General features: G+C 50.2%; 1 protein-coding gene across 1 annotated transcript; it reads left to right on the top strand.

The window, feature by feature from the left end:
* Positions 1–1,677: 1,677 nt before the first annotated feature.
* Positions 1,678–25,357, top strand: LOC104257244 (alpha-2-macroglobulin-like protein 1). Its single transcript, XM_059817126.1, has 34 exons — positions 1,678–1,736; positions 2,508–2,691; positions 3,634–3,796; positions 4,519–4,571; positions 6,332–6,352; positions 6,856–7,015; positions 7,462–7,546; positions 8,898–9,009; positions 10,043–10,157; positions 10,545–10,654; positions 11,148–11,315; positions 12,457–12,562; positions 12,906–13,051; positions 13,345–13,494; positions 13,744–13,896; positions 14,872–14,956; positions 15,789–15,903; positions 16,587–16,812; positions 16,942–17,068; positions 17,660–17,781; positions 18,287–18,341; positions 18,950–19,033; positions 20,102–20,278; positions 20,419–20,500; positions 21,298–21,454; positions 21,694–21,768; positions 22,126–22,288; positions 22,702–22,916; positions 23,055–23,270; positions 23,383–23,507; positions 23,828–23,918; positions 24,699–24,767; positions 25,081–25,183; positions 25,317–25,357. The coding sequence occupies exons 1-34, from the start codon at positions 1,678–1,680 to the stop codon at positions 25,355–25,357; spliced, it is 4,113 nt and encodes a 1,370-aa protein (XP_059673109.1).
* The last annotated feature ends 2,488 nt before the right edge of the window (positions 25,358–27,845 follow it).

Below are 27,845 nucleotides of genomic sequence, written 5' to 3'. Positions count from 1 at the left end.
TCCAACATTTATTTCATTCTGCTTCATTGTCTGGGAGTTGGATGGGGTTGATTGCTCAGGATGTAGGTTTCCAATCAGTGCTAAGTGCAGAACTTCAGTGGTGTTTATGTGTCCGCTCTCACGAAACAGCTGCCGGAGTCAGTAGGAGCCAGGACTCTCAATACCTTTGCCATTGTGAGCCCCTGTGCTGTTATGAGGGATCTGGCTGTCCCCTGCAACTGCTGTGGATCTACCCTGAACAAACAAATGCCAGCTGGGATTGTTCAGCAGGCACTGCCTGTACTTTTTAAGACTCGTGGAAAGAAACGAAGGGCGGCCTGGTGTCGGAGAGTGATTCACGTTCTTGCTCCGGTTCCTGTTTGCTTGTTTATCCAGCTGCACTTAAACCTTTTTCTCAGCCGTTGGCACCAGCAGCTCTGAGCTGAACAAAGCCCGGGGCGGGGCAGAAAAAGGAGAGAGAGGATTTGTGTCTGCCCACCATGGGTGGGGGGGGGGGTGCGGGTTAAAAAAAAAAGCCCCAAACCCTAGTTTCCTTGTTATGGATCAGTCTTTCCTAAAGAAAAAGAAAATATTACTAGGCACTACGTATTTAAAGGCTCAGTTTGGTACAGGAGGATAAATTAGTGCTGCATTTTGATATGAAATGGCCATTACACTGAAATAGAAGAACTTCCTTATTTTAAAAATGAGTAGTTTCAAGAACCAGATTTTCTTTTCAATTATGGTAAGATACTCAGGGAAAAGTTCAGTATAATCAGTAGACTATCAGGTATAAAATTAGCATGTGGCAAGAAGCTCCCAAACTAGATAGTGTGTGTTCCCATCACCTAGGGCTGGAGCCACAGCCTCTTGGTAGCTAGAGAAAACCCCGCAGGACTCAAGCTATGTGTTTTTTGACCTGCCTGACCGATGTTCAACCCTCATTTCCACTGGTGAGGGTGTAAGTTGGCTCTGAACTGGCCCAAGGAGGACTGTGTGATATAGCTGGAGTGAACTGCAGCTGCTAGATGTCCTCTTCAAACTGAAATACCTGTTGGGCAGAGTTAAGGTGAGGACTCCGGCTCTGCCTGCTCTCTGTGCTCGCCTCCTGGGCAAGGCAGCGCTCTGTGAGGGAGCAGAGCACGATGCATATATACTTATTTTGTGCAAAGCCTGGTCTCCGGCTCAAGACTGAGACCTGCCTCGGGAACTACAGACTCTCAAAGCCTGGGGACAGCGTGACCACAAGAGCTCACCCTGAGCTCCGGCTGGGCGCACGTGCCAAGGGGTCGTGGGACAATCCAGAGGCAAAACAATGGGACTGGGGCCGCAACTGGCACAGGGAGCAGGGTCAGCGCAGTGAACGGGAAACAGGCTGTTGCTGCTTAGCAAAATAAAAAGCAAATTTGAATGATGCTGGTCCATCCACAGGGGAGTAGGAGAGCAGCGAGGCTGGAGTCCAAAAAGACTTGGATTGGCTGGGGAACATCCTGAATGGTACAACCCTGTGTCCGCAGCACTATAAACACAGGAATGAGGCAGAAGGACGGAAACTTTGGGGCTTCTTGTCTGCTTCCTGGGAGAAACGGCAACAACAGCGGGTGGCCTGGAGACCTCGGAAGGAGAGGAGCTGCACCCTACCTTCTCTGCTGACCGGCCCTCCAGAGGAATCCACCTCTCTGGGGGTCTCCCATGAAAATGTGGACTCCCTTCCTCCTGAGCTGCCTGCTCTACACCCTGGGGATAGTGGCAGAACCGTAAGTGCCATTTAAAAATCTGGTGATTGATAGTTGTGATGCTGAGGGAGGGGCCAGGGTAGCAGGGAGAGGGTGTGGGACCCTCCCTGGAAGGGATAGAGACGGGGTGGTACGCAGCGTGCCACAAGCCTTGTTATGAATACAGGATCCTTCCGAAGGTGGGAACCTCTCTTGCGCATATCGCTGCAGGACAAGAACTAGGTGAGGACTGGTGGTGGGAACAAGAAAAGTGAGGGACTGCAGTCTGAGGCAGGCTGAAGGAAAAGGTGTAGGATAAAGTGAATGGCAAATGAAAAGGACTGCAGGGCTGGGGATGGTTAGCAGGAACCAGTCTGGTGCCAAGGCAGTTGAGGAGCCGTTTCAAAGCAAGAAGGGCGAATCCTTTCCTGTTGAGGGGCTGGATGGTTGTGTTTTCCATGTGTACTGGGAACACCTAAGAATGGTGCCCTTTGCAGAAGCAGAGATGATCTCTACTGTGTATGTTACTCTGCACTACTGTAGCGTCCTCCAAAACCGTGTACACACCAGTGTGAACTGAGGTCACCTGAAAGCACTTATCTTGTATTTATCTGAAATTAACTGTATACCTTCCATCACCCCTGTGAGACGTTCACACTCTCATTGTTAATCTGTCCCTCTCACTCCAGCAGAGCCGCACCTCCTGCCCCCAGAGAGGTGGTAAACCCCCCCACTTCCTCAGACCATAGAGTATCAGTGCCAAGAGCGGGTGAGAGTACTCCCAGGATGCGAAGTCTTGTTTCCCCACTGCAGGAGGTACCTGATCATCGTTCCAGCTGCACTGCCCTACCCCTCTTCCCAGAGGGTGTGCTTGGACCTCCGTGGGGTGGAGAAGCCTATTCGTGTGGCCTTAACTCTTGTGCACCCATCTGGCAACCTCAGCCTCTACCGCAAGGTCGTCCGGAACAACTGGATCTTCGAGTGCTCCAAATTTCAGGTCAGGATCATTCTTGGCAGGGACCTCTAGCTGGCAGCTCCCAGTGTGCTCTTTTGGCTCATGACTCCTCTCACCAAAGAAATAGAGAATGAGGATGACGGGAGGAGAGAGGGCATGGGAAAGAGTGAATGCAAAGTCAGGGAGAGGGTTTAGCGGGAGCGTGGTGTCTTTGCTCCCTGCCTTTGTCTGTCTGCATGACGCTGTTCCTGCTGGGTATCTCACAGTCCACGCCGGTGGCACACCAAGGGAGGGCTACCTGGCCAAGCACCAAAGGACAGGAGGATGGAGGCGCTTAGAAGCACCCAAATGGCAGCTGTGAAGCTCATTCTCTCCTCTGAGAAGGATGCACTGTCGCAGGGTGTTGTTTGTGAATCGTGATGCGGGAAGAGCCAGGCCTTTCGTCTCAGATAGCCTCCCCTCACGTCTGCTTCCCTCCAAGCTTCTCTTTAAGGGTTAGAAAATGTGCTGGAGGACTAGGAAAGACATGGGAGGGTGTGCACACAAGCTCAGCACAAGTCTTTCTGATCTGCCAAACTCACGAACCTTATTTTCTTGGTTTGCAGCCTCCGTGACCCACGCGCTCTAGGAAACAGATTTCTCATCAACATAGACCTTTTCTTCCCTTGGGTTAAGTCGTCTCCATCCTGCTCCATGCAGGCTCTAACAGTGGCCCGGTGAAGCGGCAGACACAATTTCTCTGCCAGAACAGGCTCCTTTTTCCTCTTGTCTGAGGTCTGTCCCAAGTGCAAAGGTGTTGTCCCCTGCGCTTCCATAGACACAGCCCTCAGCCACTGAGGGGTCACCCTGTGCTGGCCTTCAGAGTACGGTGGAGAAGAGGCTGGCCTCTCAGTGCAGCAGGAGCGAGGAGAAGAGCACTGCAGTGATGCCGTCTTGTCCTCTTCAACTGCCTGCTAACCTGGTGGCTCCCCTTTTGTGTCCTAGGTCCCCCAACCTGCAGGCAGCCAGGAGGTGGGCACTGTCCACCTGCGCATCTCCAATGGCCACTACTTCAGCGTAAATCAAGAGAAACAAGTCCTGATCCGCAGGGCTGGCACAGGCACCTTCATCCAGATGGATAAACCCATCTATAATCCAGGACAGACAGGTGAGCACTGCATGGAGCACCCCGACAGTTCCCCTGCCTTGACCCGCCTGGACTTTGTTCCCAATTTCCCATGAATGGCGTGCCAAGTGCTTTGTGCCATGCAGCCTCCATGGGGATGGAGGGAGAAGCTATCTGCTGCCTTCTGGAGTGATGTATCCATGCACCACGTTTTAGGGGCGGGAGGGGACTGGGAGGGTCGGTCTCACACGCTCTAGGAGCAGAGCTGGCTTGGAAGAGGGAGCAGGCTTGAACGGTCTTCCAGGAGATGACTCGAAGTCATCTTCTGGAAGAGGGAGCAGACCTGAACGTGGTCTTCTCGGCCGGGGCCAGGTAGGACTGGTCAGCTCACACTGCAAGATGAGGAAACATAGGGGTACCTCTGGGTGTAGCCCAGACCCTAAATTGTGAGGCTGCCATGCTGCTGCCACATATTTGGTGGCATAGTGGCAGAACCGTAAGTGCCATTTAAAAATCTAGTGATTGATAGTTGTGATGCTGAGGGAGGGGCCAGGATAGCAGGGAGAGGGTGTGGGACCCTCCGAGTCATCTCCTGGAAGAATCGTTTGGGGGGAAGAGGCGATGAGCAGGGCTGAGCAAGGGGTAAGGGGTTCTGCAGGGCAGGCGTGGGGCTGTTGATAGGGCTGTGTGGGGAGCTGTGATTTTGGGGTGAGGCAAGTGCACTCCATCTCTATGATGTACTCTTCTCCATTTTCTCCCTTCAGTGAAATTCCGGATTGTGACATTGACCGAAGATTTTGCTCCCGTTAACAGCAAGGTAAAGCCCTTCTAAGTGCCAAAAAAACAGGCAGGGCTTCTGGGGACATCCGTGGGCTGCTGGCCATGGGCTAAATTACCAGACAAGTTGAGTACAGACACAGCCAGACCCGAAGCTCCCCTCCCGCAGCTCTGGAAAGCTCAGTGCTTTGTGGAGCATGTTGCACCTAAGGGTGGCAGGAGGGTCTGAAGCAAGCTGTGACGCATCTGCAAAGTTTTAAGAAAAATTAATTGATATGGGAAAGGATACGCATGAAGTGATCCTAAAAAAAGAAAGGAAAGAAAGCAGTATAACCAATACTGAGTTGCTGCTGGCAGCAGCTCATTCTCCCCGTGTCAAGGGAGTGAGAAGTTGCCAGAGACTTGCGTATGTGCCAGCCAGAAAACTGCAAGACTAGCATCTTTCTACGGTAAGCAATTACACCTGCAGCCAGCAGCTATAGCTATTTCACACTCCCCTGTTCTCAAGCAATTTAAGGAGAGCCAACAGGAGTTCATGCCATGACAGATAAATACTGAAGGGCACACGTGAGCAGAAAGTTGGATCAAATCCCTCTAGACTGAAATAAAGGGAGAGAGCCTTCTGGCTTCTTCGTTGCTGACTTCATTTCCTCTTTTTCGGGCTATTGGTGAGGGCCTAGGATCACGCAGTCCTTTATTCTCCCAGCAGAGAAGTCATATCTCTTATATTAGTTAGATAATAGAGTGATCAATACATTTGCTTCCATGCCTACAATTGGTTCATTAAGATATTTGACCATAAATGCTTGATGTCTATGTGTGAGCATAAGTAAATTAGCATTATAACTGTTAATAATGCTGTGATGAAAATTCAAAAGAGGTTATGCTTAACTAAAGCTATTATGGGGCTTAAATGCACTGCAGAATTAAAGCTATGGTACCTAGTTTGTAAATTAGATGGGTTGAAGATAACACGGGTGTCGTTCACCAGCATGTTTTGTTTTAGCATTGACGTTAGATTCAAGTTATGAAAATAGTTAACCTGCACATTTTTTTTTTGTTTCAGTGAAAACAAAGCTGCCTATGATAATTTGCATGAAAGCTTAGAATGATGAATAATGTGAATTACATGTGGCTTTCTGTTTACAGACCAGTTACTCTCCCAAGCCCTTCTTATGCCTCGTGCTCCCAAATCACACGTCCTTCACCACTATGGCCTCCTGGCTGATAGCTGCAGTGATATAAGAACAGAGAATTAATAGGCCTAGAAGGGCTGAAGTATGTCCTTCTTTGTCCCTCCCTAGTACTATCAGCTGCAGTCAGCAGAAATTCGTATCTCCAAGCCTTACCTCCCAGGCCAGGGATTTTACAGGAAAATGTGGGGTGTATTCTTCCTGTAGGTGATGCAGTTTTTGCTAATTCTTGGATTTTATGTTACAAAATCGATGCCTTTTAATATTTGTGAACTTGGGATGATGACATTGGTGAGTTTCTCTACTTTTCTCCTCTTTTTTATAGTAAATTCTAGTTTTCACAGCTGTAGAGTATCTACCAAAGTGCATCTTAAAAATTCAGGGATCAAAAAAGCAAATCCAAAGAATAGCACAGATTTTTATGTTACGTATTTTCGTTACTATTTCAAAGCCATTCCTCTGGTTTTGGTAGGATCAAGCTCCTTGTATTGTAATGTTTGGGACTGGCGGTGTTGTCACAGCACACGGGCTAGGTGGGGAAGATATGTTTATACGCAGGTTGCTATGTCATGCCATTTTTTGACATTGCTGTCTGTTTGCTTTGCAGTACTCCGTGGTGGAAATCCAGGTGGGTGTTTCAGACTCCTCAGGTGTTATGAGGAAAGGTACTTCAGTATAGGTAATACCTAGGCTGCTGTCTTACTGAGTCAAGTTACTTTTCTTAGGGTCCGTGTATACACATGCACGTGCATACTCTGTCCTCATGCTTCTTGTTAACAAGCATTGATGATCCAAATGGTTCAGGTTCTACCCATTTCTACATTCAGGAATGCCAGGCTTTAGCTAACTTTTACAGTTCATCTTTGCATAAGTTTGGAGAATCTAAACGTCAGGACCTTTCATGCTTTCTTTTTCGATGGCAGTACAGAGTAGAGTAATGTGGGGTGGGTTGGGTTCACCTCTGTTGGTGCTCCAGCACTCAGGTCACTTCAGCACCATCTGGGGAAAAACCAACAGGAACCTGTGAAAGCCTCTGGAATCTCTGAAATGCTTTTGTATCCAGTAGGCTCTGGGTAGAAAATAGCAGATATTGCTGACGGCTACCTCTTCTTTACTTCCCTCGGACTGCAGGACCCAAACCAAAACCGCATTGGCCAGTGGCTGGATGTGAGACCGAAACAGGGCATTGCAGATCTCTCTTTCCAGTTAGCTGCTGAACTCTCTCTGGGGACTTACACCATCAGTGTGGTGAACCCAAAAGTGTCCAGTACTTTTAAGGTGGAGGAACGCGGTAAGATGGAGTATGGAGAACAAAGAATGGAATGGAAAAAGTTGCTTGGTTCTGTCTGTATAACAATATATAGCCAAAGATTGTAAACTAAGATTTACTGTCTGAGAGCTAGGATTAAACACAAATCTATACAGAGTGGGCAATATCAGAAATGAACACAAGGGAGATTGTGCTGGAGATTCCTGGAGAAGGTATCGCTAACAACTAGGTTGGCACAGAGTGAGAATACACTAAAGAAAGACCTCTGCGAGACTGTTCATATGTTGGGAGAAAAAAAGGGGATTCTTTCTTTGGTTTCCCTGTTTTTAATTAGTCCTTGCTTTTACCTCATGAACATGTTCCTTCATGGGACTCCAGCCTTACATGAACACACTCTTCCCTTTTGTGATCCCATGTCTAGAGAGTCTGTTGTCTTTCATGGAGTAACTCTGTAGTTTTTGTTCCAGTGTTGCAAAAGTTTGATGTTTTCTTCGAGGGACCAGCTCACATTTATGCTTCAGATAAAACTTTCCCACTGCGTGTGTGTGGCAGGTAAGGAGGGTGTTCAGGGGAAAGGAAAGAGCTCATCAAAACTTGTGTCTCTCCTTCCGTACGTCTCCTGTTTCCTGAATCCATCAAGAAGTGGCTCGAGAAGGGCCAAACACAGTTGCTCCCTTTGAAGAATCGCAAATAGTGCAAGAGTCAAACTGATGGGTTCTTCCTTGGGGAAGAGGTACACGAGCCACACTTGGGAGAGACCATCCAGCTATAGGGAGACTTGTCCTCGGCAAGTGATACCCTACTCTGGAAACTGTGTGTGTCCAGCCTTGAAAGACATTATGTGGGGAAAACCGCTTATCCGATATGGGACTGATCTGCTGAGGTAAAGGAGCAGGAACGAGGGTTTCTTTAGAAGTTTATGCTGTTCCTTCTCACTTACATGCTGCTGAACTTATTCCCTTCTTAGAGACAGCAAGTGGGTTTCTCTAGTTATGTTGTCATTAACAAAAACTGAGCAGATGAGGGTGTCAAGGAAGGCACGACCTCAGACGGTATAAGCGCAAAGGAGGAAGGAGAATAATCTAGAAAGCACTTTGTAGACAGATAAAGGAGGTGAGCTCATTTGTATTGGGGCTAGGTTGTCCGGAGACTTCTGGTGTCTCTTTGCTGCTGGTCTGACATAATTTCTCATTAAATGGGACATTTAAAATTAGATCATATGAAGCTCTAGCAGAAAACAGTGCAGCACCCTGCATCCCCAGCATGGGTTGTAGATGTCTTCCTGTTACCAATACTGTCAGGAGCATTGCTCCAAAGGGAAAGCCAGAGAGGAGTCAGAGCAGGGAAAGGCAGCAAGGCAGGCGGGGGAAATATCTGCACTGACAAGGGCACACTTCTGCTGTACCTTGCGAAAAACAGCAGAGCGGGTCTGATGGTGGAAACAAGAGTCCAGACCATGAAATAAGCCCATCGTGAGGCAGGTCTGAGGTCACTCTGTAGCTCTATTACTGCCATACCATGCACTTGCTGTTGCTGTCTGCAGGGACACGGGTTTCTGCTGCTTTCACACCTGAGCTAATGGCTCCACTGGGTGCTGCTCCGTGCTGCGTGGACGCAACAGCTCAGGTCAGCTCTCCGTGCCTGCCTGCAATCCCAGGACAGCAAGTGGGAGATGTTTGGAGAGTGTGGGTGCTTTCCTGTCTGTGCTTTGTTTCTGCCTCTGTTGGACGTGGACCGTGCTGTTGGACTCCCCAAGTACACGATGTGCTGTATTTTCATTTCTGCCTGCCTGCTTACCAGCTGCCTTAAGACCTTCATCAGGAAGGCCACCTGTGCGGAGCAACGTGCTCAGCAAAAGGCACAGCCCCTCAGCTCGGCAGCTCCTCTGGTGTTCTCCATGCAGGTACAGCTATGGGAAAGCAGTGCAAGGGACCATGCGTGTGACTTTGTGCCAGAGGGCAAGGAGGCGACCTCAAAATGCCAGCAAGGACATCTGTAGGGAATACAGCGGTCCGGTGAGTAAAATCCTGGAAGATAACATGGGTAGAGTGAAGACGTACCATACGGGACTAAGTGTCAAGGGCTGAGTGAAAAGAATGAACTGCTGTGCAGGCAAGGTTTACCAACCTTTGTAAAGTATATGTAGACTAATAGGTAATTGTTTTTATTCAATTAATGCAATTATTGTTGCCCAGACCAACTGAGAAGCCTTTACCCCCAGAAGTTCTTCTTTGTAACTTTGCTTATTAATGATAGGGACTAGAAAAGAGGAATTTCACAGAAAGATTTAGACTTCTATTCTTTTCTGGAAAGAAGCATAACTTGCCAGAAATTGATGCAGTGTAAGAAACAACAATTAATAGAGCTTTCTCGGGTGCAAAGCTACTGTGTTAAGGTGAACCTATCCTGGAGCTGTACAAGGACACTAATGTATGGTGGAAACATGCTTAATTCCATAGCCAAATCACACAGTGGCTTTTATACTTTATTTTCTCTTTTTATATATTTATATATTGCATATTTTAATATTTTCCTTATTACATCTTTCCATTCCTAAAAAAGTATTTCATACCTGGGCTCTTCCCTTGTACATACATGGTTGAAAACTTTTCATGCTTTATGATTTGTCGTTATCACTTGTTACGGTAGTTGTAATCTTCCAGCTCTGGAAATAATTCACTACTTTTAATTTTCATTTGATTCTGCAATTCCTCTAGCTAGATCTATTAAAATACTCATATATTTGCTCTGTGATCCAGTTAGTGCAGTCTTCAGTTTTCTACTAAAGCTGGAAAGTTGCCAACATTGTAACTTTGATAAAACTGTGATGCGTGTTTGGTTTTCTATTTCTATAATATGAATTACGCCTGTTCATGCATATAAAATAGAAAATACAGAATTTAAAATGTGAGCCATATCTATCTATCTGTGAGTCTGCATTATTACTTGTTGCAGTCAACAGTTATGACAGAATGGTTAACACCTTGTACTTCTGACTCCTTCCCTTCTCCCCAGCCCCAAAATAATATCTACCACTTCCTACTGCAGACCATGAGCAAGGGATGCTTCACCCCTTCTGTAAGCACGTCAGCCTTCAACCTGGCTCCCAGCGAGGAAGACGGCAAGCTCTATGCAGAAGCCTCTCTCCTGGAGACGCGCACAGGTACCCAGGGGCTCAGCAGAGAAGGTGCAAGGGCGAGAGGGACCATTCTGGGGGTGTGAGGGACAGCGTGGGCACACCCGCCCCTCTCCTCCACCCGGTGCTGGGACCGTCACAGGACACGGAGAGCGGTCCTGGCCGAGGAACTCGCTGTGCCCATGGAGAGCTGCTCTGCCAGCAGCAGGCAGATGTGGTGTGGCTGGGAGCGTGGTCCGTGAGGCCACAAAGGGGCTTGGAGACATCTTAACTAAAGAAGGAGCTGCCACAGGAACAGCCTCCAAACCTCTAAGGGTGCTGGTGTTGGGAAGGAGGTTTGAGACACTCTGCTGGGAATAACAGTAGTCACCTTCGATACTGATCCTGCTTCCCTTGCACTCTGCGTTCCAACAGGGGTGCAGATCAACACTTCCAGCCAAATCCTCATCTCCAGGACAGCTGCAAGGGCAGTGTTTGAGACACCAAATGCATATTACATCCCTGGAGTACCCTACAGGGGGAAGGTGATTTTTTCCCTTGCTTCTTCCCTCCCCATCGTTTGCCAAGGAATTTAGTGTCTAGTATACTTTGCTGACCCAAACCATTTTCTGTTCCTCAGAGTACTTTACCTTGCAGTGTGTCATATTACTTGACAGTGCGGCTCCAGTTTCTGCATTTCAGATTCCCTGATGTGTTTACACCTCCAGCTTCTGCTGAGAGCGATGAGCGATGTCTCAGCAGGGATGCTGGGATGCAAGGAAGTCTCAGCTGTTGGCTAGGAGCTGAGCTCCTCAAGCTCTAGCACACACACCTTTTGGAGCAGACGGGTTTTAATCACTCTCAGCTTAGCTTTAGCGATGAGGGAGTTTTATAGGTCTCCTGTCTTCTTGGGGCCAGACTGAAGTTAAGGCCGCCTACACCAGAGGCTCTATATTTGTCAGAGGGAGGAAGGTTTTGGGTATGACACTGGAAAAAATATCTGACTTTGGCTTTTTTGCCTCACTCTGTTGTCACCAGATTAAACTTCAGGATCACTATGGAAATGGTATGAAAAACAGAAAAGTTTACCTTGTGATAAAATTCATGAGGCGTCGGTTTATCAAAACATACATCACAGATGGCAGTGGAATAGCATCATTCAACCTGGACACAACTGCCTGGAACAGCTCGTCAGTCTCTTTGGAGGTAAATCCCACCTCTGCATGCAGGAGAGTGAGAATCCTTGAACTCTGCCAGTGGTCCCCACTCCTGCCCTGCAGCCCCCTGCCAGCTCAACCCCCCCGGGCTCCCCGCACAGCCTGTGCAGAGCCAGCAGGAAGGCACCAAGCAGCAGCCTTTCTCGAACCAAGCTGATGACGTCCTAACAAAGCACTGAAGCATGCAACTCTTGATTTCTGTGTCTCTCTGGTCCCCTCTCAGGGAAGGTTCACACTGGAGGATCTCACGCACACGCCTCGAAAAACTGACTTCAGTTACACAAACGCTTACCATCACCTGCAGCCCTTCCACGTCACAACCAAGAGCTTCCTGGACATACACCCGCTGACAGAAACACTGCCTTGCGGGCTGAAGCAGAACGTCCAGGTGACCTTCACGCTCAGTCGGGATGACCTGGGAGAAGGCACCAGCCGTATAGGTTTTGCATATTATGTGAGTAAGGGTAGTAGAGAACCTGGGGGGAAAGGCTGCACTGATGGGACCAGACCCCAATGAAACGTTGAGGGTGTAATTTAGATCATCCCTGGAGGGATGACAGGAAAACTTCTTCTTGGAGAACTGGGTGAACACTGCACCTGGTAGAGCTCAGCCTGGCCGCAGTGTGATCCTGCTATCGAGCCCCCAGTCACCTCCACGGGTGGGAGAAGGCTTCTCCCTTTGCAGCCCATCGCCCCCTCAGCCTCTGCAAGGCTGCAGCAGGAAGCGTCTGTGCAGAGTCTGCTGTCAGACTCTTCTCCCTTTAAAACTGGTTGGGGGATCACTTTTTCACTCTGGTTATCAAACAGCTACTCAGTGGAAATGGCTTTTGGTCTGGTCTGGAGACCTGCCTACTAGAGGGGAAATACCTTAGCTGTCTCTCGCTTGTCTCCAGTGAACCCACTACACATCCATTGTCCTAACTGGACAGACCAGACCAGAATCTCACGTCTTAAAGCTTCTTCTCCCACACTGTGATGTCTGTAAATCTGCTGGACCCCAGGTGTGGGGTTGGATTGGACCCACAGTTTATTTCTGAGGTTGCTTAGAAGAGCAAGATGCACACGGGTGAGTGTCACTGTGCTCCGGTGGCAAACAGCAGTCTGCTCATCCCGTGTCCCTCTTCCCACAGGTTACTGGGAAGGCTGGAATTCTTGTCAGGGGCCAGAGGCGTGTCCAGGTCGGGAAGCTGAACAGTAAGTCTGCGGCAGCCGGACGACAGGCAGCATTTGCGCCCGGTGCGTTTCTAGGTTGGACAGTGAGAGTTGCCAGAACTTCTCCCAAATTCGTGAATCTATACGTCCTGAGCAGGCAGCGAACAGGACGGAAGGAGGCTGAGGAAGCAATTGTGTCAGCTGGAAGAGGCTGATAAGACAGAATGAGGGAAACAGTGATGGGAAGAGAGACGGGGAGGACCTGTGGGAAGATGGAGCACATGGGGTCAGAGAATGGAGGGAGAGGGCAGACAGAGCAGCAGCAGAAATTGGTTTGACATTGTGGGATTATAAAGCAGAAAAAAGAAGGAGGGCAGAAGGAGATCTCGGTGGAGCTGTGATGAAAACACTGCCTTTCCTTCCTCAGTGTTGAAGGGCTCCTTCTCCATCCCTTTGACCTTCACTGCTGACTTCACCCCATCACCTTCCTTAGTGGTGTACGCCATCTTCCCCAATGGAGGGGTAACAGCTGACAGCATCCGCTTTGATGTGGCCTTGTGCTTTGAAAACCAGGTGAGACTCACTCCTGTGGCTGAGGGAGAGCTGAGAAGCAGGAGTCAGCAGGCCTGAGGGACGGAGACCCTCAGACGCTTCAAGGAGAGAACTGGGGAGAAGAGAGGAAGGGGATGTCTGCAGCACGGTGCCCAGGGACCAGGAAAGCTTCAGCAGTGACTTCTGTTCATAGCAGTGGCTGAGCAGGGAAGACTCCAGCTGGTCTCCCTCTTCCCGTCTGTGCCGCCTGTCTGCCAGCCTCCTCACCCTCTTTCTCTCTTTTTCATATTTCCTTTCCTGGTGTGTTGCTCAAGGTCAAGGTAGGATTCCCAGCTAAAGAAGCCCACCCCGGGTCAACAGTGCAGCTCCGACTGCAGGCAGCCCCTGGCTCCCTGTGTGCAGTGCAGGCAGTGGATGAAAATATGTTCTTCGTGAGACCGGCGAGCGAGCTGACAAGCCAAATGGTGAGTGTCTGTGCAAGCAGGCAAAAAACCAGGAGTGTTGGATGAGCTGGGGGCGGGAGGCAGGGGCTGTGGCAAGGGAAGCGAGCCGGAGGCTAATGGATGAGGAGGTCTGCGTGTGGAGGAGAAAGCGGGGTCTGCCTAGGGAGATGGGCAGGAACAGATATGTATGCTAGGGGAGGGTGGAGCAAAGCATCTGGAGGTATCTATCTGCTCCTTGCCTGATTACTCCCTGCTTGTGAGTTGCCCTAGGTCTACGGTTTGTTCCCTGCTGCCTACCGACATGGATACCCTGCCCAAGTAGAAGAGCACCCAGATCGCTGTGTTCAGCCCCAGTCCACATCACCTCTGCTACGAGGGAAACCACCGCATTCCTTTCAGCCTGACATCTTTAACCTCTTCCGGGTAATCACCTCGTGACTTTTCCCAGAGCTGTTGCAATTATGAGCATGTGAGATCTCTTTCTCCCCAAGCACTCTGAGAAGACCTTGCCCTGTCTGTCCAGACCTAGCTGTGCTGTCTCAAGAGACTTACAATCCCCTTATGAGTGTGACCACCTGTATTCCCCTCCACAGATGCAGAAAGGTGGATGATGAGATCCTGGACCAGCAAAACCCGGCTTTTTGGGCTTGGGAATGAGGTCCTGGGCTGTGTACTGCTTGTCGATGGTATTAGAGAAAAGAGAGACAGGGAGTGATCCCAAGCATTAGACCACAGATCATTGACATGGCTTAGTTGTTAGCCTGCTCTCTGGCACTGTTCTGGGCTCTTCCCAGGCAGATCTCTTGGTGTCTTTAAGGCAGATCTCCTCTAGAAAGGACTAGCCTTAAGCAGCATGGACACAAGACAGGCAGTGCCATTTGGCCTTGGACCAGGAGATCAGACCCTGTCCTCTTTTATTTAGCAATAGAGACACATCCTAGGAGGCTCTTTCACAGCATAGGGACATCTCTTGTGTTTGTGGACAGGTCCACGTCACAGCCCCGGGGGCTGTGCTCCCTGTCACACCTCTGTATGCCTTCAGAGGGCAGATTTTGTCCAGCTATTCCCTCCAGCATGCATGACGGGACGGGGCAGGACACTGACACCTCTCCTCTGTGCCCTTGCCACTGGAAATGCGTTGAGAGGAGCAAGACACCCTGGTGTCCCCCAAAAGAGAGGTGGTGGTTTAGTGACCTCCTTGAGAAAGAAGGGATCGGGGAGGCTGTGCCGTGCCTCCCTCAGCACTGTGTCTGCTTGGGCCAGTGCTGCTCTGGGCTGCCTGGGCACCGGGCTGTCCTGGCCCCGATGGTTTTCAGAGCCATTTTGAAGAGCGGCGGCTGCTCTTCCCCATTCACAGATGCTTTTCTGCCTCCCCCGCCCTCCTTCTTTTCCTAACAGAACATGGGGCTGAAAATCTTCTCAAACCTTGTAATCAAGAAGCCGTCTCAGTGCTTTCATTGGGCGGATAGGAAGCCGACCATGGGTGAGCTGCACTTTCAGCCTACCTGGGACATGAGGTCACCCAGATGGAAGAGCCCTCTGATCTCCCGGGTTTGCTGGTGGTCGATACTGGCTCTCTGAGGAGTAACGGGTGCTGCTGCCACAGCCTAGCTGCCCGGTCCACCAGCCTCAGCAGGAATGACCCAGTCCCTCTAAAAAGGGCTCTGAAGACTGTGGATGTTCTACCTGGATGTTCCCTGACATTAAAGGACGGTATTCCCTTTCCTGGCAGGGACAAACCCAAGAATGGGCAAACCCAAGCACGGGCCAGGATCTGTTTCCCAGTGACTACCCCTCAGGCTGTGCTGAGACCTGGCTTCTGTCCCCATCTGTGGCTGCAGGGACAGTCACTTCCTCCCTCTATGTCTCAGTTTGCATTAGATAATCATACTAAGCTGACTCACACGCCTGCTGATATTTAAACCATTGCTTGCAGAGAGCTGTGAGTTTTCTGCAGCCAAGCAAACAGTATTGTTATTCACAGAATTACAGAAGCATTGGTTAAAATGGTTCTCTGAAGCTCCCCAATCTCTTTAGCACCAACGCTGTGTCAGGTCAGCAGGGCCTTTGTCTAACCAAGTCTCAGAAAACTTGCAACCAGCTCACTACAAGCTGGTTCTCCTGTTACCACTCTCTTTTCCCTTCCTGTTTTTCCTCTCCTACCAAATCAGCCCACTTCCTTGTGTTTTCCTCTGCCAGACTCTTCCCACATCTCCCTTACTGCTTGCTCTGCCTCTTGCCCCAGTGCTAGGCTGTCTGTCATTGGCAGAATTCGCCTCTCCCACTCCGGTGGGACTCCTTATTCTTTCTTTCAGGGGGGCCTTCTACAGAAGACCACAGAATCACTAAGGAACAACCCCAATTTACAACCCAGGGAAGACGTCACCAGTATTTCCCTGAAACTTGGATCTGGAATCTGTTCTCTGTTGGGTAAGTGATGCCAGACTTTACAAATGGACAGAAGGATGATCCCTTTGTTACTGAGTCTTGGCTGACTTCATTTGTGCAAAAGTCCAGCCATGGGTGTAAAGAGAGGTCTGCATGTGAATTTTGTGGCTCTTCCCTGCATTTATACTGCATCAAACCGAAGAACTAGCGGAGTTTGAGGTGCGGAACTGAAGTCTACACAGGTTTAGAGAACAGCAATACACTTCAAGACCAAACCATCAAGTATCCTCTCTTCACACATTGGGGTATACTCTACTAACTTCTCAATTTGGTGGGTGCAGCACCAGCTCAGTTTGTAGCCCTTGTTGCCACAGTGCTTAGATTAAGACTGATGAATCAGCACTCAGGAGGATGTGGTGCTGCTGCTTTCCAGAACATCATGCTGTTGACTGAGTGTACAGAGCTGGAAGGCTCGGGCAGTGTCTTGCTCAGGAGAAGGGTTTAAAGCCATTACTGATGGCATTTAAGCAGGGTTTATGGCTTTAGGGAACAAATTGCTGAGAGCTGCCTTGCTGTGAGCCACTGGAGCAGAAGTCATTGGTAATACAGCAGAGGTTGATCCAAGCATGAGGACCTGCATAGCCTCCCTCACCCAGGGCCATGAGCCCACCCCGTTGTGGCGGAGTGGGATGAATTTCTTCATGCAAGTGCTCTTTTCCTCTCAGGTCCGACGGCAGCAGGAGTGTCCCGGTCACAGCACCTGCTGTTGCTGCAGAGTGGAAAGTCACAATGTTCTGCTTGGCTGGGAAGGGATTTGGCCTTGCCCCAACCACCAGCCTCCGAACGGTCCAGCCCTTCTATGTGGATGTGACGCTGCCATATTCCGTCATCCAAGGAGAGACCTTCGTGCTGAAAGCTACTGTCTTCAACTACCTGCAGCAGTGCGTACAGGTGTGTGCCTGTGCCACAGGTAACACTGTGTAGGACAGACCTACCGTGCCCTCCAGTTTTAGAGCGCATTGTGCCAAGCCATCTCTCCTGAGATGCCCGGTCACTTGCCTGCATCTCTCATTCCCTCAGATCCACATGGTCCTGGCTAAATCCTCAGACTTCCAGGTGGAGCCATGCCGGACCTGCAGGGACAAGGAGTGTCTGTGTGCAGAGGAGTCCAAGACCTTCACATGGAATGTGACAGCAGTCCAGCTGGGTACAGCAGCAAAAATGGGAGCGGTGATGGGGAACCCTAAAACTGAAGTGAGAGGGAGTGGGAGGTCCAGAGAAGTTGGCAGAGCCTGGCCTCCGCTGGATCCCAAAGTTTGCTCTTATCAGTTCAAGCACGTGATCCATCGTGTCTGCTTTCTTTCTTTCTTCTTAGACAGTGTCATCAAAGAGGGCAGGAACTGAATGGGTGGCATGGAGAACACTTGAAGAGAGGGCTATGGGACCAGCTGGGGAGGAAGGAGCTGCATGGATGTGGGTGGGGGAACCTTGGATTGCTGGTGCTGTGCTTCATATGCAATGGGAAGGGGACACTGGGGTCCAAGCAGCTGCTGGACCTTCTGTTGTTACAGTCATATGTAGTGCAATGTGGTCACTGTTGGTGAGGCATTACCTAGTTCCCTCATGCTTAGGGTGTCGGAACAAGCCATCGGTACTGGCTGGCTCACCTTTACCGGCCAAACTGCTGAGGCTATGAAGACCAGCCACCCGAAGCATCTCAGACCACTATCACTTAAAGCAAGTTGACTCCATTTGGCCACAGGTATAAGAAACAGGCTCTGTTTAATTTATTTGCTAGGGACTCTGAATATCACAGTGAGGATAGAGGTACTGGACACCACGACACGGTGTGGGGGCAGGAAGCCCTTGCCAGCTACCATGAGGCGGAGGCATACGCTGGTCAGACGCTTGCTGGTCCGGGTCAGTATGAGAGCAGGCTCGCTTCTCTCTCTGAGTATCCCAGCCCCTGGGGGAAGGGAGGCTGAGCTGGGCGAAATGGTTTTCTCTCCTCATTTTTTGGCCAGCATTAGCATACCAAGGCTGTGGCTCAGTTTGCTTTGCTCCCCGCAGGACCCAGCCAAGCCTATTCCCTTCTTGCAGTACTCTTTCTTGAGCTACATTCATACACCATGTCTGTGTTTCTCCCTGTACCTTTCCCCGCTCAATCACCCATTGTACATGAACTTTTGTATATGCTCACTGACCAGAAAGCCCCGTCCCTCAGGCTTGCTCTTGCTCTCTTGAGCAGCGAAGCAGGCAGCTTCAGTGCAGACCTGCCAAAGGAGAGGAGGATGGAGTCCCTGACAGCCTGGGGACTAACCACTGAATTCAGACCTGAACTTGCTCTGAAATTTTGCTGCTGTTTGGGAATTCTGTGTGTGATCTTTGTTTCTCCTGTCCCACATTCATGTTCCTGCCCTGGCAGCCAGAAGGTGTGTTAGTGGAGAAGTCTTACGGCTCCCTTCTGTGCCTGAGAGGAGGTATGTAGACAGCCCAAATGGGTCCTGCAGCCTGAAATAACTAGACCTGAGAGTAGGACTAAACTGTGGGAGGTCTGATGAATGAATGTTTTCAAATGATTTTTCACATAGGAAGTTTCACTTCCTATTAGACAGGGAAGAATAAGAAATATTACTTCCACATGTGCTGTCCTACTGAATTTGCCACTGAGTATAGGTGGCAAAATCCTGCCCTGTGGTCTTCTTCCCACACTGCAGCCCCCGGGGGGGTTCCTGGGGCTTGATAGTCACCAGTGAGAGCTGCTCCAACCCTCCCACCCTGTCCCTGCAGCATCGCAAATCTCTCCAGGATGTCCCCTTGCCGAGTGATGACCAACTGTGAGTCTTGTGAAGCGTAGTGAATTGAGTTGTGAAGCTTGGTGAGCCCTCAGCCTGGCCAGCAGCTCTCACCTCTCTTCTAATCCAAAAAGCTTCCAGGCAATGGATCTTGGTGTGATGACTGTAGGGAGCAGCCTGTGTGAGCGGGATGTAGGCAGTGTCCCATTTATCCGTGCCAGTCTTGTTCTTCTGGTTAGATGCATTTGGCCTGATCTTTCATGCTACACCTTTATCTATCTTGTCGTTATCAGGAAACATGGCTGAAGAACCTGTGTCCCTTCACCTCCCTGACAGCGTAGTAAAGGGATCTGCCAGGGCTTCCATTTCCATCTCAGGTAAGTGATTTCTATTGTGGGCTCACCAGCTGCTGTTACAGACGAGCAAGTCTTAACTTCATGATGGTCTCAGGGGATCCATTTGACATGAAACTGCTCAAAAGAGAGGATCCTGTGTTTCTGTTCTCTGCAAGGTTTGCCAGATTTTTCAGATTTTTGTATTAGCACTTAGGCTTTCGTGGGAAAAGTAATCCGCAGAGGAGAATAATCCTTATTTTTCTAGCTAGGACTTTGGTGCAGAGACTGTAGGCCATTATTTTTACTGGGACTTTGGGACCTTGGCTAGTTCTGTGTAGATACAGTCAGCAAAGCTCATAACCATCTTGTCTCCCTGTTAAGTTTCACTTTTACAACAGAAGTTCCTGGAGAGAAGAAATCCTTCTCAGCATTGCTAAGTTGCAATGCTTACTTTGGAGAGGCTGCTGGGACCAGACATACCTACCATTCAATACACTACTTTGCACGGGGCTCATTTGCCCCTGTGCCAGAATTGGTGTGAAGCCAGGCCTGGCATAAGTAGCTGTTATACTGGTTATAGCATAATACAGGGTATTATGCAATGGAGCCCCAAAGGAGGAAACCAAATACAAAGCTTTTTTTGGTTGGCTAGAGGACATATGGACACCTTCACACCCCCTGACTAGCACCCATGCAGGCTTTCTGACATTCTGATGCTTGACATATGGCCAGGTAGAACAGGCCTGGCTAAAGACCAAAACCATCTCAACCTTTCCCTAAGTGCTTTTATATTTGTCTGTCTGTCTGACACACACTGAGCAACTGCAGCTGTGCTGATAGCCTTTTACAAATAGCACTTGTTATGGTTGGAGCCCTTCAGACTGCAAAAGCTGATGAGGGAAAGTTCCTCAGGGACTCCATAGTGTGGTCACCCTGCATCACGATGCCGGACTGGGAAGAGGCAAAACAGTTACCACTCTCCATCCTGCACCCTGTTGTTTACTTCTCTTTCCTCCTGTCTCCGGTGTTCTCCTCTGGTGCTGAGATAAAGCACTATTATCCTCTGCCTGGCTGAGAAGCACCTCAAACCATACTTACGCTCTTGCGTAGGTGACCTCATGGCTATGGCACTGCAGAACCTGGACCGCCTGGTGCAGATGCCCCACGGCTGCGGGGAGCAGAACATGGTGATGTTTGCCCCCATTGTCTATGTGCTGCAGTACCTGGAGAAGACGAGGCAGCTGACCCCGGAGATCAAGGAGAGGGCGGCAGGATTCCTGCGCAATGGCAAGTGCAACAGACCCGCCTTGCTCCTCTGCCTTCCCCTGTGTCCAACCTACCGATAGCTCTTGCTCTTGCGCTCACTCCGTCAGTGTTGGCCCCTCTGTGTTGCTGTGCTGTATTAATCACTGTTCCCATCTCCCCAGGGTACCAGACCCAGCTTCTTTATAGGCACAGGGATGGGTCCTACAGTGTCTTTGGGCAGCAGGATGGGGAAGGGAACACTTGGTAAGCACTGCAAATATCCCTCACTCCTGATTTTTCCTGTCTGGGCCAGAGCAGCTGATGTGCCTGGGAAAACTGATAGGACGTGTGTTCCTTCTTTTGGATGGAGACCCCAGGAGCTCTCTGACAGGGAGGCAGATTGAGGGACTTGAGCCACTTGAAAAAGCAGTGAGGCAGAGCAGCAGAGTTTCTGGGAAGATGGAACAACAAGGATGTGGTCCCAGGAGGTGGGAGGTCCCTTTTTGTCTCTATGGCCCTGCTGTTGCCCCACAGACAACACCAGGTACTGCTGGTGGTGTCCCGGCAGCCAAGAGGGGTACACACTGACTGGAGGTAGATCAGGGAAGAACAATAAAAAATTGACTCCCCGGGGAAGGCGTTGCTTGGGAGAGTTTGAAAGAGCTGTGTTGGCCCAGCTTGACCCAGTGGTGTCTGAGCTGGGAGAAATGGAGAAAAGAAGGGAGGAAGAAAATGGGGAATTTAAGATTGTCTCTAGGTATTTGGGGGAGATGAAGTGCGACAGGTAAAAGTAGAAGATGTAAGAGGTTTTTCACCTGTGAAATGACTGGGTAAAGCAGTAGTACATGAGTAGCACATTTGTGGAGCCAGGCTGAGGGAGAGGAGCCACTTGGGTCCTGTGGACCGTTTCCACTTTTAGCTTGCCTTTCTGTATGAAAATGACTCTTTTTTGGCACCCCATTCTGTCAGTGTTAACTACAGGGACAAGCACCAGGAGGCCTTTGACTTTCTCTTTGCCTTTTTTGTGTTTCTCTTTCTCTCACAACTCATCCTCTTCCTAGGCTGACAGCTTTTGTAGTCAAGAGTTTCGGCCAAGCCAGAAAATACATCTACATAGATGACAAGAACATCCAGGATGCCCTACGCTGGCTAGAGCAAAACCAGCTCCCCAGTGGCTGCTTTGCCACCAAAGGGAGCCTCTTTCACTCCTCCCTAAAGGTAAATGGGGGCCAAGCCAGGCAGCACAGCTGGGGAATGGCTGGACAGATGTTGTGACAGTGAAAGATTGTGGGATCCCAAAGGATCCTGGAAAGTCACTCCTGCAACCCATAAAACCAGCCTTAAAGAGAGCAGGGTATGGGGCAGGGAACGCGAAAGGAATGCTTTTCCTTCTGGGGAGTCACTGCCTGCACCCTCCAAACACCACTTAGAGAGTGAAAGTTGCATTGCCTTCACAGGGCAGCGTGGACGATGAAATATCCCTGGGGGCATATGTCGCTGCGGCACTGCTGGAGCTGGGTCAGCCGCTGAAGGTGAGCACGCTGTATGCTCCCACGCCTGCGCACCGCTACGGGGATACATCAGCTCGTAATGCGGGCATTATCCGGGCTGGGAACAGCTGCTGGGAGGGATCCAATGTTTGGCCAAACTGTGAAGTCATTCCTCAAAGGAGACCGTGCTGTAAAACCGACACGGTGCAATAGTGTTTGGTGGCTGTGGCTCCTAGTGCACGCAGGGGCTGCACTGCCTGTTTTCTCAAGAGATTGTGTAATTTAATGGGTTTCTCTGGAGCTACATCAGGAAGATATAGTCTGGCTCCCTGGAATGAGCTCCCCTGCCCTCTCTTTTACCCCAGCAGAGTTTGGCATGTGTCTCTTCTCCCAACGCAGGGCAAGCTGATGCAGACTACCCTCCGCTGCCTGCAGCAGGCGGTCCACAACATCACCAACACCTACACAGAAGCCGTGCTGGCCTACGCCTTTGCCCTGGCTGGGGACTATGAGACAACCCAGGAGCTGCTGTACAAACTAGAGGAACAGGCCATCAAATCAGGTACTGACTGCTGGTTGGGCTAATGCTTCTCGTTCACCAGCTGGGATCTGCAGTAACGTATGCCCAGGTAGAGCGGTTAAAATTGATATATGTATTTATACATATTCCTTGTATTTGTGCAGTAACTGCAGCATGTGGCTGAAAATACAGTAAGTTATTTCACAAGCTGTGAGGGTGACTTATCAGAAAGAGTTTCCTCAGCCTGGAGGATTTCAAGATCCTCTTGAGGGAGGAGGTAGGAATCTGTGAGCGAAGACCAGATGAAGCCCTGGAGAATAAACTGAAGAAAGCGATCCTGGCCTGAGTACAGGGAATGAGCTGGAGGAGCCCTGAAAGCACTCTGGGTTTTGTTTCCTGTGAACCCCCAATTACATCCTCTCCAGACAGCCTGCATGCTCCTTTTCCTTCTGCAGGAGGACAAATCCACTGGAGCCCCAAGCCAAGCTCTCCGGCTTCCACAGACTTCTGGCCTGGTACTCAGTCAGTGGACATAGAGTTGACAGCCTACGTGCTCCTGGCGTACCTCTCTAAGCTGCGGGTGCATGCAGGTGACATGACAACTGCAGCCGGTATTGTGGCGTGGCTGACCCGGCAGCAGAATGCTTACGGGGGCTTTGCCTCCACCCAGGTAACAAGTAGCTCCCTGTGGATTGATATACTTTTGCACCCGAGGTTGGCAGGGCAAGTCCTCTTGAGGTCTTCCTGCTTCAAGCTGGCTTCACTAGAGCTGATGTTTTCAGAGGGGTGACTGTCTCTCCCTCTCTAGGACACAGTTGTAGCCTTGCAAGCCTTAGCAAAATATGCAGCAAGGACGTTCAGCACATCAGGCCAGGCACTCGTGCGGGTGAAGTCCCAGAGGGGCTTTGGGAAGGCTTTCCAAGTCAACCGCCAGAAGCGGCTGCTGGTGCAGCAGGCAGCACTGACAGAGGTCCCGGGGCAGTTTCTGCTGCAGGTCCACGGTAGCAGCTGTGTCTTTGCTCAGGTGAGGTGGTGGGATGAGCGTGGGAGAGAGGAGAGCTGGAGGACTCAGCCTCTTCTCCCTGTATGAGAACATGCCTGGCCTGTCTTTTCCCCTCCTGGCCCTCGCCCCGCAGACGGTGCTGAGGTACCACGAGCCTCCCCCGCGGGCTGCTGTAACCTTCACTCTGCGTGTCAACACAGAGCTGACCAACTGTAGCCAGGCCAATGCGCGTGTCCTCACCATCCGCATCCTTGCCAGGTGACCCCAAGGGTTGTTTCCTCCTCCAGCAAGACCTGCTGTGCTTGGGGACTGCAGCCGGGAAAGCCTCAGGGCTGCAATGGAGGGACCCGGCACTTGGGGCGGAGAGGACAGAGGGTGAATTTGGTAGGTGGAAGGGGTGGGGAAGGAAGGTGCTGGCTACCTCCTGCAAGAGGGAGCAGTGGCTGCCGTGTCCCCATTGCCGGCTGGGCTACCTGGCTCAGGGTCCTGCACACAGGGTCTGGTGGTGGAGGGAAGGGGGGGCTGCGAGGGCACTATTCGCACAGAGTCAGACCCTCTGACTCTTTCTTCTTCTTCAGCTACATCGGGAGCAGAGTAACATCCAACATGGTGATCGTGGAGGTCTCCCTGCTGTCCGGATTCATCCTGACTCCCAGATCCAGGATGTTGGTAAGGACTTTAGAATAAAAATAAAAGTGGCTGTGGTGAATGGGTCCCACCTGCTTGCTCCTGTTGAGAACTGTTCATTTCAGGCCATGAGGTAATTAAATTATCAGGGGCCCTTTGCTGTTGTAATTGAACCAAAATCTCTCATTTCCACGCAGGGCGCACAAAAGTTGGCTGCAGGAGATCAGAGGTGGTTCAGCTTCTCCCACTGACACTATTCTGCCTCGGGCCAGGAACAAAATATGCTGCTGGGTGTGCTAAACACCAGGATTTATTTGCCAGAAATTCTAAGACAAGATTTTGTCTAGTTCTAGCCAAAAAGATGATTTTTTTCCAATTAAGCCATAAAACTGAAATATTAATTGTTTGTACGGCCCGCAGGCAGGTCTTTTAGAGCAGTCTAGCCGTCAGTGAGATGAGATAACAAGAACCTTTACTGATTCCTGCACCTGTTTGCTGACCAACGCATCAGTCCTATGTACTATCCACATGGCCTTTTGTCCCCAAAGTGGGAGATGCCTCTAACTGAGCAGGGACAGCATAGTTCGTCCCCAAGACGCTCACAAGGGATGTCCAGGAGGGACTACCAAAGGTATAACCACTATACGCGTGAGATACTTTGGAGGGACTACCAAAGATATAACCCTGATGCGTGAGAAAGACATAGTTCCACACAGAGTCCAGCTCCACACCATCCCTTCAGTACAACAGTGGGTCCCTCGGGTCAGGAAGCCCTAAGGAAAGTGCTCACAAATTTCTTTGTGGTGTTGTTTCCTATCCCAGCTGGAGCACGGAACGATAGTTAAGAAAACAGAAGTGAAAGCTGATGTGGTCTACATTTATCTGGAGAAGGTGAGTGGGAACAAAAGCATTTGGTTTGGCACAGTGAGAGCAAGAGGCCAGAGGACAAGGAGCTGTGTGAGAAGCCCAAGGCTGGGCCAGGCTTGGGGAAAGAGCACTGGTAGAACTGTGGGCAGAGAAGGCTTGCCCAATTTATTGTCACCGGGTTAGCATTTGCTATTCCTCACACATACTCCATTTCTAAAAGCCAGAATCTCTAATGGATTAGAGAGATTTAGTGCAGGAAAACATTCACACTAGAGAAGGTGAAGAAACAATGACTTCTTTCTCCCCTTCCTTGCTAATTTCTTTCTACCTCCACAAGCTCAATGATGAATCTCAGACTTTTATTCTGCAACTGGAACAAGTAATTCAGATGAAGAACCTGAAACCGGCCAGCATCAAAGTCTACGATTACTACCAGCCAGGTGGGTTGCAGATTCCCTCCTACTCTGGGGTTGGGAGATGGGTTCCTAGTTCTCTGGCTGGGAAAAGACGTTGTGCACTCTCCCCTGCGTGCACGCACGCGTGTGTAATCGACTTCCTCATTTTCTTTTGCAGAGGAGCGAGCCTTGGCTGACTACAGTGCTGTCTGCAGTTGAGGTAGGCAGCGAGTCCCTGTGTGACACAAACAGTGGCATCAGGAAACGATGGGTCTTGAGTGGGAGAAAGGGAAAGTTAGCAATAAAAGACGGGAAGGAGGGTGATAGTGGGGAGCATATATCCTGCTAGAAAGAGGAACTGGCAGTTGCCTGTGGCTAGGCATGTGGAGCTAGCATGGGGGCTCTTTTGCAGCCAGGGAGGCAGCTGGAAGGCTCTGGTGGAAGGCGGAGACAGGGACAGTGTTTCTCAAAATGAGAGTGAGGAAGGAAGGTCTGAGCATCACATGGAGTGAGAATGCAGAGCTATAGCAGCCTGTGCTAACAAGGGCCCTCAGATCCGGACACGGCTTCATTCCGTCCACTCCACACTATATTCATTGGAGGGTAGGAAAGGGGGATTCAGGGAGCCAAAGGAGCAAGCTGAATCTGGGAAGATGTAGTATTTTGTGACATACCCCACTGCCAGAAGCAGGATGGCTTGTTAGTAGTAGCCTGAAGACAGGACAGGTCTGGAGAAGTTCCTTCTGGAAGGATAAGATGGATCTTGACACAGTACATGCTGCACCATCCCACAGAGAGAGTGCTGCCTAGGCACCTACCTAGAAAGCCACCCCCACTACTAGCCAAGACAAGGCACAGCCTGACGATAGCCATGGAGGGACTGGATCATGCCCTTCCTGTTTGTCTTACTTTCTGTCCCCACAATCACACATGGTTCCTCAGAAAAGGATGGAGGAGCTTCTGGATTTGTGATAAAGGAAAGGAGAGGAACTGCCACACCGTGACTCCCGCCTTTGCCCAATATTTCAGGTTGGGCACTGAATTAAAGTAAGCATGACCTTGCCGACACTGTGCCAGTCGTTGATGAACTACAGGCTTAGCCCATGAAGATGCCATTTCTTCCATTGCCAGTGTACAAACCCTCTAGCTCCTCTATTGCTCTCTCCTCATGCTTCCCATGGTTTCTCCTAATACTTCCTGCGGTAGGACTCAGGCAGCTTTGGAGTACAAGATGCAGCTGAACATGCTGTGACAGCTGTATCTCCTGCGCCCTTCCTGCAAGCTCCTGTGCCATCAGCTCTTCTTTGAATTAGTCTCCAGATAGTAATGCAGTGCATTGAGACTCTGGCCCCTCAGCCCCCGTCAGCGGTACAGCCTTGCCAGTTGCTCTTGATAAAGGTCTCTAAACGCAACTGTTGGCCAAAGGAACTGTTGAACATATCCCAGCCCTCCCTTGCATTCAGCTCCAGCTTGTGTGATGGTCACCTCCCCCAGGTACCAAGTCTGCCTTGGTGCGTGCTCAACCTCCTCCCCTGCAAGTCTACTACTGGAGGGGCGGAGTTTTGCACAGGTACCTGTACATGCATATGCAGAGCAGAGGTGAAGAAGTTTATTTTTCCCAGGTGCCCTTAAATGCAATTTTCCTGGTTTGGGAGAAAAAGAGTAATCCTGAATAATCACTCAATCAGACAGTTCTAGTCTCCTGACTTTTAATAAGATGCCAAGCACAGTAGGAGCATTTCAGAAACTAACTGCTCAGCAGGAAATTCCAAGTATTTTCTCTTTGCTTCTCATCTCCATGTGGTGGCTGTTGTCAGGGGTGACAAAGGACTGACGGACAGAGACTGCAGAGGATGGGTCTGTTCCTGTGAATACAACAAAGGACAAAAAAAAATGTGTTTCTGAAGTATTAAAACTAACCATTGGGAACTCAGGGCTTTTTTTTTGCACCTCATGACCAAATGGGACTGCCAAGCCATCAAGGACAGGGGTCTCTCTGACTCTACCTCTACAAAGCCTATGGCAGAATCTCCACTAAGTGTGGGGCTCGTGGCAGGCATCCCAGGGCAGGGCTGTGTGCCTCCCACAGGTGATTCATGAAGCAGGTGTTTTTCTCCATCTCATGGGCTGCGGGCAAGGAAGCATGCGGACACAAGCAAAGTTTAGAACAGGAGCAGGCACTGGTCAAGTTCAAGCTTTGCCTTTGCCCAGCCTGGAAAGACGACAGGCAGGTGCCCATTCCCTAGCATGGATCAGAACCCTGGCTGAGACTGTGAAAGGCTGGGCACTGAAAAGGAGTCAGGCCCCGCAGTAAAGGAGAACATGGCATGTTGCGTGCACGGGGCTGGAGGGCTGTGGAACTGCAGGGAAAGTGCCAGGAAAAGGAACAGTGTTGACTTGAGGAAAGTACATTTGATGCAAAATGCCAGGACTGGTGGTAGGACTCGGAACAGGCAGCCCTTGTTTTCTGTAACATACCTCCAACTCTATCATGAGCTGGGCACCTCAAATCTTCCATTTCAGTTCTCCCCTTCCCTTTGTTTAACCACTGGTGTAGAGGAACTCACCCTTACTTAGCATTGCTAATCACTTCCTACCCTGCAGTCTGGCAAGTTTCTTGACCAAGGGCCCTTGCCTGCATCTCCCTCCCTCTCCACACTCTTCAGGACCATGCCTGTGTTGACAAAAGAGGTGTTGCACCCTCACC

Source organism: Gavia stellata, chromosome 4, assembly GCF_030936135.1.
Source record: "Gavia stellata isolate bGavSte3 chromosome 4, bGavSte3.hap2, whole genome shotgun sequence".
In the NCBI taxonomy this organism is placed as follows: domain Eukaryota; kingdom Metazoa; phylum Chordata; class Aves; order Gaviiformes; family Gaviidae; genus Gavia; species Gavia stellata.
Note: the sequence above shows the minus strand (reverse complement) of the source record. Positions and strands in the feature narration are given on the sequence as shown.